The sequence below is a fragment of the Micromys minutus genome (genome assembly GCF_963924665.1).
Source record: "Micromys minutus genome assembly, chromosome: 1".
In the NCBI taxonomy this organism is placed as follows: Eukaryota; Metazoa; Chordata; class Mammalia; order Rodentia; family Muridae; genus Micromys; species Micromys minutus.
In genome coordinates this window covers 42,088,350-42,101,380 of record NC_137969.1, presented here as the reverse complement: position 1 = coordinate 42,101,380, position 13,031 = coordinate 42,088,350, and the positions used below count along the sequence as shown (strand labels likewise).

Genomic DNA, 13,031 nt, shown 5'->3' with positions numbered 1-13,031 from the left:
TTTTTTACCCCAGTACATTTTATACATTATTTGTGTTGACAGTAGAGAATCATGAAGTGATAGATGTTTAATTGAATGTGTTATTTATGCCAAAGAAATAATTCCAAATTTATTTCAACATACTGGCAATCCCCAACATATAAACACCCAAATTAAGACTTGCCTACATATACATGTGGATATTCTCTGGCTCATATTTTCACTGTGTTACACCGACAAGATCATTCACAGAGATGACAGTGTGTGCACAGAGATGACAGTGTGTATGTGTGTGTGTGTGTGTGTGTGTGTGTGTGTGTGTGAAAACTTGGTATGTTCATAAATGCAGCTCCCTAAAGATGGTTAGGAATAAAACGCAGAGGGTAGTAGATTTGGACTATGTATATGGGTTGGGGATGAATTCTGATAATTAGCTCTGAAATGCACTGTGCTCTTTCGGGAGACTAGTAGAGATTGACTGTAAAATGTGATCTTTTCCAACATGAGCTATTTGTTTTAAAACCCTTACTTACTTTAATTCAAATTATATATGTAATGAGTCAGATGGACTTGCACTGACACATCTTATTTTAATTTTTGGACTTTGAGAGGAGAGTTCATGTGGCCCAGACTACTCTAGACCTCACGATGACCTTGGTCTTCTGAGCCTTTGCCTCCACTTTCTAAATGCTGGGTTCACAGGCCTGTCCCACCACCCCAGCAACAAATACGATTTTTAAATGCATAATACTTACGGTTATTCCTTTCACATCTGAATTGTACCTCCAATGCATTCTGCTGACAATCTGGTTGGCTCCACAAGTATGTAAGGGTGAGCATTTGGGCTGATCTGAGAAGATGAACGAAACTTCCGAGCATGTGTAACTGGGAGGAGAAGAGCCTCGGGTGTTGGGGCACTTAGAGATTCTGGGGGAGGGGTGCCAGGTGGTGGAACTGACATGCAGAGAAGAAGGTGTTAGGGGCAACTGGAATGTTTAGCTTTTGCAGGTTTACAGAAATGGGAAAGGAAATGTACTTCCTCCTCAGGCTGGAATGGTTGGCTTCCTGCAACCCAGACTCACAGGCCACTAGGAGTTGGGAGTTGGCTTCACTTAATGCTGGGCTGACTTTGGATCCTAACAACAATTCTAACTTGCATCTCTGAGGAAGTGAAGCCTTGTTAGCAATCAATTCCTATTAGCATGGCGTGTGCCTCGGTTGCGTTATGTCTGAATGGACTTACTGCTTTCCTATCCCTTATCCCTTTCTTTTTAATTTATAAGGTTTTGCAACTTCAGTTCCTTTGTGTTTTTGTATAGGCATGCACACACATCATAGCAGGCACGTGTTGGTCAGAGAACAACTTCTAGGAGTCAGTTCTGTGGACTGTGGAGCTGTTAGCTTGGCAGCCAGTGTGTTCACTCACTGGACCATCTTCCCAGCCCACCCTGCATCCTTTAATCTTAGTTTGGAACTGTGAGTGGAGTTGGGTGGAGGGGACAGGGCACGTGAAATGAACTAGGAAGAGATTCAGTGGAGTGAAGCCTTATGGAATTTTTGTAATATTCTGGTTTTAATAACTTCTGGCTCTAACAACTTCACAGATATACCTCAGCAAGTCAGGATTTCTAGTACCCTAGGGATCAATCCACAAGGATATAGCTCTTATTCCTCCAACTGTCTAAAATCATTGGTCCTACTGTTCCATCGAGTTTTATGGCTGGGTTGGTTGCATGAGGTCTCTGGGCCTGCTCTCCCTATCCTTTAGTCTGGAATGCTTTCTTCTGTCTTCTGCCCTTGCTTTTGTCTGCTCTTCAGAATTTTCTACAAGCTCCCTCCAGCCTCGGTCAGATCATACTTCAGAACTCATGGAGTTGTATTGCTGTGTGGTTGAGTACGTGAGTTTGCAGCTATGCATTTATCCCTGTGATTACGTTGCTTAGCTTCTGTGCCTCTGACTGGCAGGCTTAATGGAAACCACAACTCTTCCTCATGCTGGTCATAGTTTGTGCACTCTTTGAGTATCAACCATGCCTCGTTTTGCTTAGTTCCCAAGATGGGATGAGCTGATGCGTTGTTTGCGGTTTGTGCTCTGCAGGGACATGGTACTTGGGCCACAGTGCCCTTTGGCTAAATGTGGCGGTGGTAGTAAGAGCTGTAGGGAATGATGGATTTATTCATGGTGAGATCACTTTAGAATGGGAAAAGCACAGCACATCAGAGAAGGAGGTGTTCTCTTCAAGTGCTCAGCCATTGTCTTCTCCAAGCTTTCTGTACATGTCATGAGTCAGCTAACAAGTAGAGTAATACTGAACTCTGTCCACAGTGGTTAACCACTAACACATTCTTGTCCCCCATTCAACACACTTAAATCCACCTAGTAAGGCAAAACTCTCATGACCAGTTTCAGGAGGGCCAATATTCAGCAACATTCAGAGATTTCTGAGTACCAGGACTATGTATATTTGGAGGAGATTTTATCTTTGTTTACTGTTGCTTGGCTTACAGTCTCACAAGTCACCCTAGCTGCTCTCTAGTGCTTTGCTATCTGCCCTCATTTTCAGGTGCTGTAATTACAGCTCATGTCCAGTGGGCTGGCTGTAGAGGTGACCCTCATTTGGGGCTCCTACCATTCTACTTGGTGTGTCTGTACCACACAGTAGTTGTGAAGACCATGCTAGACTTCGGCTCTGGGATAGCAAGTGTCCACAATTAACTCCTTATCTTGGTTTTAAGCCAAGTCAGCTCAGACTTTTCAAGAAAGCTGTGGGTGTTTGTTTTCACTGTTTCTTCTAGGCCAGGAGGGGATTTCTTTAACCTAAGAACAGGGTACATTAAAGAACTGTGTTAAGGCAGAACTCTGGGAAGGGAAGACCAGAAATGAACAGAATCCTAATTAAAATTAAGCATACAAGTTAAGCATTGATTTTGATCATTAACTGTTTGTAATATCAGCTTCTGATTAGGAGATACCCAAAGTATGTTGTTTTTATTTAAAACATTAGCTGAGTATGGTGGTATGGGATTTTAATTCCAGCACTCAGAAGGCAGTGGCAGGAGGATCTCTGTAATTTCGAGGCCAGAATGGTCAAAATAGCAAGGTCCAGGAGAGCCAAGACAAAATAATACTAAGACTTAAGGCTTTGGGATGTGCTTTTATATATCCGCCGAAAATTCATCCCAAGGTCACCTAAGTCAGGACGTGCCATCTGTCTCTACCACAGTACCAAAAACTGAGTCCTCAGATAACCTGGTGCTGAAATAGTGCAGGTGTATGGGTTGCTGGGGAAACAATGGTGTAATTTCTTGGAAAAGCTAAGAAAATCCAGAGTCCCAAGGATTTTTAATTTATAACATATTTAAAATTTGAGTCTGTAGTCTAAGCCCAGGACCCAGTTGTCTCCTAAAGACAATTGAATTTCTTTGTTACAGAACAACTAGGAGATGAAAAAAGTAGAGACTATATATATTTCATTAGGAAAATAAAAGGCAAGAGGAAACAAAGAACCTTTGCTTTATCTTTTAATGTTGAACTCAGGAAAACTATACAAACCGCAAAATTCTTTAGTTAGGTAAGACGCGATCAGGGACAATTGCAGGAAGCACTGGCCTGCTTCTGAGGGGCACAGCAAGCATCTTGAGCGTCTGATACTGTGACTGTTAGGCTGTTTGCCCACGGTGAACTCTTGATTCTGAGAACACTTTCTAATTCTGGAGAATGCATATCTTTTATGCTTTCTGTATTATTAGAATTCAAGAGTAAGCGTTTCTCCAAGCATTTTACTCAGATGCGTCTTTAAAAGAGAAGTAACAGGTGGAAATTGAAGTTATGTTTTCCTTGCAGTGGGAAAATATACATTTACTATTCACTAAAACAAATTGTTCCCTTTGCATTGTGATCACACTGGGCTAGAAACAGATTTCGGTATGACTTGGGCTCAGCTGTAATGAAGGCAAGAGAACATGTCTAGGAATTGATATTGATGGTCTTAGGAGAGTATGAAGAATTGGTGGGTAGGAATAGATGTGTAAAGGAGAGAGAGAGAGAGAGAGAGAGAGAGAGAGAGAGAGAGAGAGAGAGAGAGAGAGAGAGAGAGAGAGAGAAGGGGGAGGGGAGAAGCACTCAGGGTTGGGCTGTGTGTTTTCTGGGAGTGAGAATAGGTCAATAAGTCAACCAGAGTCCAGAAAATGCTTGATGAAAGAGACAGCAGTTGAACACAGCCTTAAGGGTCACTAATTGGCTTGCTGTGTTACTGAGGAAAGGAAAAGAAGCACATTGTAGGGAAAGAGCTAGTCTGAGAAGCCTCAAAGAACTGAGACCTGCCAAGTGCAGGAAGCTCCCATAGGCTGAGGACCAGGTGTGCCGTAGGTACCCTAGCACATCAAGTCTTGGCAAGATCTTTGCTGAAAACCCACTTGGGAAAGAGTCTGCCAAAGTCCCCAGTGCCAGGCTAAAAGTTATGACCTCCATCTTAAGGGCAAAGTGGCAACATGGAGGTCTGGAAGTACCAGGGTGCCATGGTCAGATACATACTTCAGGAAAATAATTCTGACTGCTCGTGTGCATAGGAGATAAAGACTACACAACTCCTGACAATCTCTGAAGTATTCTAGCAAATTTTTGAGAAAGGGGTGTCTTTAAATCTTGCCATTTATCCTCTTAACATAACACAGAAACATAATTCTACTTGACTTTTGGGAAACTGGATACCCCAAGATCTAGAGAAGTGGGTTTGGGGTGCTTTTTTTTTTTTTTAACATTTTCTAACTCCTCGGCACTGGGCACACTGAGACCACTACAAAGAACTCCAACTTTCCACATGGATAAGGCATTTGCACTAGTGACCAGAGAGGTTGGATTCAGCATGCTAAGGGGCCATATAGATTTGCCATGGAAGATCCAGGAGAAAACAAGCCCTTCATGTTCACAGTCACAAAACACATAATCCTCTCTGCAGGAAGACTTCAGTTGCCTTTCAAATGATTATTTAGACCATTTTCAGGGCAAAATAGAATTTCCCAAGGTTGCAAGCTACAGTTACCAATGGTATGGGTTATTGAACCTAGCTATGTCTGAGGACAAGACACTGTTATTTCGAAACCCTGCAAAAGAAGAAAAATAAAGGTCAAAAATGGGATGTGACCCTGAACTACGGAGTCTCCACACAAAACAGTAAATGAAAATGTTCTTGGATCTATGATTGTCTGATAACTTCCAGCAAAACAAGGGTGTTCCAACCTTATGTTTTCCTTTGCCTGGCAGTTGAAAGTTCAGTTCACTTCCTTAATTAGTTTTGCCTCTATGACCCAGAGGCCCGGGACACACATCCACTTTATTTTTACCTGATATCCCACTGACAGTTCCCATCAGTTGTGATGTAAATATTAGGCTCTTTTTAAGGGTTTTGTTTTGCCTTCCTACTGGTAGATTTTGAGGAAAGGCAGCTCTGGGAGAAAGGATAGCGATGGTTTAAAGGGGATGGGGGAACACAGGTCTTGGACTTGCCTATAGAGGAATCCCTACTGTCCTGGTCAGTCTGACCTATTGAATGATCTGAATACAATAAATGTCGTTTTATCCTGCCTTGAAAGAGAGGAGATAGCAGTGTCTAAATGCCTAGGCATGCTTAAGTAGGCGACATGGGATGTTTGAGTTGAGCTTGTTTGAAATCTGAGCTCTCTGGCAGCCTGGGAGTTGCCACAGGTCACCTGCCTTGCTCCACAGGGACAGGCCCAGGTCTCACTAGAGACTGTCCAGAGCAGAATCACACTACAAATTCCTTTCTTTGTTGGTTGGCCTCATTCACTAGACCATGGCCTATAAAATTTTGGTAAAAACAATCCTTAAATATTATTTGAAAGGGCAAATGGCCTACGCTGAAAGGTTGGAGCGTTTGACAGATAGTGCATGGTTTTCATAGGTTGGAGACTGGAAAGTGTGGCCAAGAGTCTCCCCCTCCTTGTTAGAAGGCCGGTGCTGGTAGACTAGTCTCCTCTCTCGTGGTGCAGAGTTTCTTTTCTTCTCACAATCTGGCAATGAGTCTGCTTCAGTGATCTTCAATCCTCTTAGACTAATTTGTCAAAGAGCAGGAAAAAAAAATAGCTGACACCTTAAAATCCCGCATCCAGAGTCCTCTAGGGTCCTCGGAGAGCACCAGAGCTTGTGCCCACAGAGTCATGCAGGTGAGGGAAAGAAAGGAACGTGAGTGGCCTGGTCTGCTCTCATCAGAACCTGGGAAGTTGCAGGGAGTGGATTTCTGCATTAGAATACTACATACGTGCAGCAGTGTGCATGCAAGCAGCCATTGCTGCCTCTGCATAGCCAAAGGCCATTTGCAGGAGCCTCTGGCCCCTCAGTCCCTGGCCTACTAGTTAATTGCCACACGGACTTCATGACACATGGGCAGATAATATGACATTTTCGGTTTCTGTCACTAGCAAACGCCACAACGTTGCTTGCACTAGTTGCTAAGAAGCTGTCAGAAACCATTAGCAGTTGGCTAAAGTCGCCCTGTGGCATTTCCTCATAGCATCAGCAAAACGAGCATAAATCACCCACTGGAGCCCACTGCTACCCTAATGAGGCCGTAAGCTTGTTTATGGAGTAGCATCATTTTTATGATTATTTCCACCTTTTCAGTTTGCCTTCGTTTGGCGGCAAGAGAAGTCAGCACCAGGAATGAAGTCACTGCTGACATTTTACAAATGGGCTTCAGAGCCTCTGCCTGCTGCCGTGTGGTCCATGGTTCTCCAAGTTTGTGTAGTGATCTTAAAAATAATAAATAAATAAATAAATAAATTAGAAAAAATTAAAATAAGAAAGGAAATAAATCCTCCCGAGACCACATCGAGGTGACTGTATCAAATTGCGAGGTGAATTGAAATGCTAAAGGCGCAACTGACCACTTAGACTCTCCTCTGAGGTCGCGATGCTGTGAGATCAATTTTCAATTTCAGAAAGTGGGAGAGGTTAAACAATTTATTAAAATCTATGAAAGTGTTTGCTTTTAGAATACTCTGTTTTATTATGCTCTTCTCGGCCCCCATCCTCTCCATTTCCCTAACCGTGTTGGGAAGGAGTGGGGTTTATTGTTTTAGGCTTTCCGAACATGTCCCAGTATTTACACTGGATTGAAAGCATTTGCTTCCAATGAAAATCTTGTCTTAGATTACAACCCAGCAGTGTAATTTCCCTCCCAGATGGGAGTAAAGTAGCTGTATTTGCCTAAAAACAGTAGGAAGAACAAACTGTGCATTAGGCCAGGGCTGTTTTTGGCTTGAGCTAATGATGTAACAGAAACCTTTTATTCCAGAGAGGTCACTGAAGGGACTGAAGGGGTGATCTGGCTCCTGCCTGCAAGGCCCCTCCATTGTATCTCCATAAGTCTTCACTTAAAAAATGCTGTTCTTAATGCCTCTGCTTTCATACAGCAGAAATAAACAGGAAAGGTTCTGGGGAGTGTTACACGGGGAAAGCAGAAAGCCTCCCTCTCCTAATGGAGTATATAATTCAGGTGCCCTCAAGGCGTGCTTTCAGGAATTCTTTTGCCCGAGGTAATGGGAAGCTAAGGCTGCTTTAAGGCCTTGATTATCTATTAATGCACGAAGCTGGAAAAAAGTCATCTCCACTGGATTATGGTAGATATTTCCATAAATTATCAATGAATTCTCTTCTAGGCAGGCACTAGACATTGCTTGCTAAATTAATCTGAAGGGGGTTGAGATGGATAAAAAGGTTATTTTTGTGAAGGTGGAGACCTATCATGGAGAGGTGGGGAGAACAGTATTGGTAGGTTAGAAGCTTTTCATTTTTAATCGCTGAGCGAGTCCTGTGTTTCTCTTCCTGGGCCACCTTCTGCATATTGAAGGTGGATTAGCTATCTCGAATTTAAATGCTGTGGAACTCCTCTTCTCATGTTTCTTTAATGAATTGTTGTTTTATGTGGTGAATGGCTTCTCTGTAGAAGAAGCTTCTTCAAATACTGGACTTTCAAAGAATTTATTAGGCAAACCCAAGGGGATGCCTCAGAACACTTGGTTATTCAAATAAAAGGTAGGCAGCGTTGACTTAGGTGTATGGGTATCTGGTCCACCAGGGAACCCAACATGAGCACGTCCAGCCACTAACACTGAAAACCAAGACTTTCTCCTTTAGTTGGATGGGCTGATGGCTTTGGTGTTGAGGGTCTTCACGGTTTTTTTCTAGAGAGAACTCAGTCTGTGAGCCCTGGGAACCCTTCAGGGCTTGCACAGATGTTAAAGGCACCAAACTTACAGACATTTTTTTTTTACAAAAGTTTGCAGTACAAGAAGCTCTGCCAAGCCTCATGGTGTGGTGTAGCCCTACTAACAATCGAAATGCCAGAATCCATCTGCTCCTGACTAGAGGGAGTTTATTTATTTCAGGACACATGTGAAAGCCACTGGGAGGTCACTTTTCACATGTTACATGGGCAGGGCATGAGTTTCCTGATATGACAGTTGCAAGCAATGGAAGATTTGCAGTGTAACTGCTGTAGGTGACCGAAACGAGCAACATCCAACTCGAGATCCTTGTTGCACTGCAGACCTAGAATAGCAATGAGCAACGGAGAAAGTGAAGCCATGTTAGAAGGTCTAATTGGAGTTCCAATAGGTGGTAGTTATCAGGCAAAAGTGTGAAGTTCTTTGGGCCATAGGTTCCCAATGGCTTCTCCAATGGGCTGACTGTGCCTCGTGGCTGCTACTGAATTTTAAAGTCTGGCTTCTGTAGCTCTTCATTCTTGGCCCAGATCAATTAGTCCATTTCCAAAAACCCACTGACAGGGCCTCAGGTAGCTCCCTGGTGAGACATGTCAGAGCAGAACTGCTGATCAGGATAATGGGTTTAGTCCATTGATGTTAGTCCTTTGACTTTGGTGCAAAAATCAACAATAGGTGTTTCTAATGTAGATCTTGTGACTCATATATAAGACATAGAAGATAATCCTGTGATTATAAGGGTAACATTTTTTATCTCATCTTGTCCTATACGGCACTATTAAAGGAATGCTATATTATCATTTTACTGAGTGTCGGAGCTGAGGTATTTTCTAAAATAAACAACCCAAGTGTTTATAACCAAAAAAAAAAAAAAAAAAAAAAAAAAAAAAATCAGTAGAAAAATGGCTTCCTTTAGGAATATGTTACCAGATGACCTCTCAGTGCACGATCCCTGAAAAACATAAACAAAAAAAAAAAAAAAAAAAAAAAGATTTTTAGAAACTTCCCAGGTTGTTAGTGCCATGTAGCTCCTGCATTATTTTATTTTATTTCAGTAGCAATTATTTTGTAATTAAAAAATATGTCAGGGGTTTTCCCTTACTGAACTTGATGCTCTTGCGACACTAAGAAAAATTACCTCTCTCTCTTGAAGCATTCCATGACAAATTGCTTAGGTGATGGATTGCCTGTATTTCCCATCCTGCTCCCGTCCCAGCGAGGCGGAAGATAGATCACCTGTGGCAGCGGTTGCTGCATAGAGTGCATCTTCTCACCAGCTGATGTCAGTGGTTTAAATGGAGATCAGATACCCAGGCAGAGACCCCCTCTAACCATGCCACCACATTGAACTGGACCATAGAGGTATTACCTATACTGGGATAATTACCATGGCAACAAAGTCACTCAAGAGATGGATATTTCCCTTCAGTCTCTTTGCCTTTAGCACTGATCTTTGAAAGATTTTATATATATATATATATATATAGGCGTGATTATTTCTGAGCTGAGACTTTGTTCTTTCTCTCTGTCTTGGAATTAGAAAAAAAAAAAGTACCAAAGAAACTACTAATCAAATACTGAACTGCTCTTTTGGTTTTGTTTGTATCCAAAGGCATTCTATTTGAATGAAGCATGTTAAGGTAGCATCAGTCAAAATTTGATTCACTATGTTTGCAGGTGATGGCTTGGACAACAGTGTAGCTTCCCCCAGCACAGGTGACGATGATGACCCTGATAAGGACAAAAAGCGTCACAAAAAGCGTGGCATCTTTCCCAAAGTAGCCACCAATATCATGAGGGCGTGGCTGTTCCAGCATCTAACAGTAAGTGGATTCTAAATGACGTATGTAAACTAAATATGGACAATGGACCAGTTTTGATGGAGGAAAAAAAACCCGATCCCCCTGCACTTCTTACATCACTGTGTTCCCCATTTTTAACAAAGGGCCAGCACTGGTTTCCTAGACCCATACCCTAAATCAGGAACTTCATTTGAAGTTCATTATGATAACTGTGTTAATTTTTATAAGTTATAAGGCTTGGGAGTCCATGTGTACTTGTGGTTTTATAAATGTATGGTAATGAAACGACATTTCTTTTTAAAGTGACTCTGAAGTGCTTACTGCTAATTACTAAACTTTCTAAAAAGAAAGTAAAACCCATCCTAAAGATGGTAACTTGAGCGAGCACTCTAGTGGTCCCTCCTAGTGATTGCTCTCCAAGCCATCTACTGTATTTGGATGGTAAGACAGTCATGTAATTCTCTGCACAGTGGCTTGAATGGGCCCTCCCATCACAACAGTAATGTGGTGAGTCACCCCAGTGAGAGTTGTCCCTGCCGTTGGAGTTGTAAAGGAAAACAGCAATACACAGGCAACTCTTCCTGTGTAGTCCCCTGGGACTTTTCTAGCAGAGCAGCCGTTTATATTGTCTGTGTGAGTACGGCTCTTTTCCCTGCAGGAATTCTGGAGATGTAAAAAACTAAAGACTTGGGGCTTTATGCCAACGGGGGATTTGTTTAGTTTGCTGATTGTTCTGAATGAATTTCATGCTCAAAATATTCCTAATTGCAATCTTTTGGTGGCTATTCTGTAAGCATATACGGGCTTTTGGCATTTAAGAAAGAAGCCAAAATAAAAATTTGTGGATAAAATAACATTCTAAAAATGAGTTAAGATTGTTGACCAGGACATTTTCAATATTATGCTTGAAGGTTAAAATAGAGGTACGTAGATGAACAGAAGTTAAACAATTATGACTTTGGCTTTGGTAGACTCACTATTTTAAACCTAGATTGGTTTTCTTAAAGGCTTTTCTTTCTAAACATGAAAGCCCAGAGCCTGGTGACTCTCATACTCTTGCCCAGTTTTTCAGCCATGTTCTTCAAGAGTTGTTCTGGTCTAAAGGAACATACACAGGGGTATATGGAAGCGACATTAATTCTGTTGCTCTTGAGCTTTATTGCACTGTACCTACAATAACACTCAATGATATAAATTAATCGATCTTCTCCAGCCCCGATGAATGAGATCAAAACCTAGAGCAGTTGCAAAAACTAAAAACAATAATTTCTCTTCTTCCTATTGTGATTCAAAACACAGTCTAAAGCAGTGGTTCTCAACCTTCCTAAGGCTACAGCCCTTTAATACATACAGTTCCTCACGTTGTGGCTGACCCCCAACCATAAAATTATTTTTGTTGCTGCTTCGAAACTGTCATTTTGCTACTGTTAGGAATTGTGCTTTAAATATATAGTCTGCAGGGTGGCTGGCCCACAGGCTGAGAACTGTTGATCTAGACGGTGTTGAGCACTCTTGAGTAAAGTTCACGAGATGGTTAGCACTGGAAGCTCCTGGATTAAAACACCATGATTTTGACAACGTGTTTGTTTTTCTTAAAAGGATTTTGATTTCATTATCTGTCAAAAGTGTGTTGCATAGAGGGAAATGTTTTGTGGTCTGCCTTGTGTAACTTTCCAACCAGGGGAGAACTAGAGAAGGAAGGACTGTGGTACCCAGGGCAGATGATGAGAGCATCATTTAGAGAAGAGGTGCCATCAGTCTGGGTGCTCCTGCTGGGATGCTGTGAGTTTTGTCTGAGAGCCAACTGGCTGATCTGCTCTGCAGTAGGCGTCAAATCAGGATGGCCCTGAACTTACAACCAAACTACTGGTTTTTCCTGTCTTAACGGGAAGAAGAAATAGATAGCCTCAGCTCCCTTATTAGCCTGAGAAGGAGCTTTGGGGTGATTTGACTCTGAGATATCCCGAATCAAACATAATCAAATATCGGTGAGGACAAAATCAAGAAGAGATAGGAGCAATCTATGTTACTCATCAACCAGTTTTCCCAGGTTGTGCCCCTGTGAACCTTGCAGAGCTCTTTTCTGTCTAAAATAAATACAAATCAAACCGACACCAAATCCTTTCTAGTTAGCATGATTCTACCCATAGCATAATGCTTCTGTGAACCGAATGTCACTGGCACGATTGTGATGGAAATTACCCACGAGCTGATGTCTGGAGGCCTGGCTGGTCGCCCTCAGTCACTAGCGTGGGTCACTGCCCTGGAAGAGAAGTCCTCCCTCTAGGCTTCTTGGGCTTTCTATGGATGCCTGTGGAAGTTGCTCTGCAGTTTCTATTGGGGACTTGTACACCCTGACCCACCCCGGCACCTTCTGCCCATAAAGACCCATGAACAAGGAGACGGACTTCCAACAAGCCAATTCCTCTGCTTAGCATTTTTGAAAGTAGAGCTGTGGGGCATGGCTTTTTTTTTTCCAGCCCTCTACTTTCCCCAAGGAGAATCCGCCCTACCCCCTGTAACAAAAAGTAAAGCAGATTTCCATTTTTAAGGATCCCCCACCCCCTTTTTCTCTTCTTACAGAGAGAATGTCTGGAGCACTTAGGCAGAGTTACAGTCATGAGCTGATTACAATAAGTTCTATGGGAAAAAGCCATAGATTTGGGAGAGTATTGCTGAATGGTCTATCTGCTAACACTGGCCCTGTGCTAACTTTACTTCAAGCCCTAGTAGCTCTCTAGGGACACTTAAGTCTTCCTTAGGAAAACTGTCACAGATTGTAAAATAATTGCATTATTTCTATGTGATTAATGTGATTTATCTGGAAACTTCATTCTGAAATATTGCTCCACATACAAGAGGAGTCAAAACTCTGACTAATTAAAAAATAGCAATAACTATTTATTGGTAAATTATAAATGGGTTTTTTAAATGCCAAAAGGCATATTCTAAAAGCTAAAATACCTTGTAGAAAGTAAGTTGCTAGTTCCTTTGTCCTTCCTTCCTTCC

The 13,031-nt window shown here is 42.1% G+C and overlaps 1 protein-coding gene across 2 annotated transcripts in view; it reads left to right on the top strand.

The window, feature by feature from the left end:
* The window catches only part of MEIS1 (Meis homeobox 1), a 136,076-nt gene that overhangs the window by 68,179 nt on the left and 54,866 nt on the right, over positions 1–13,031 (top strand). For both annotated transcript variants that reach the window (XM_080918863.1, XM_080918862.1), the window contains exon 8: positions 9,898–10,043. In XM_080918863.1, coding sequence (XP_080774989.1) covers positions 9,898–10,043 — 146 coding nt within the window. The remainder of the gene's footprint in view (positions 1–9,897; positions 10,044–13,031) is intronic.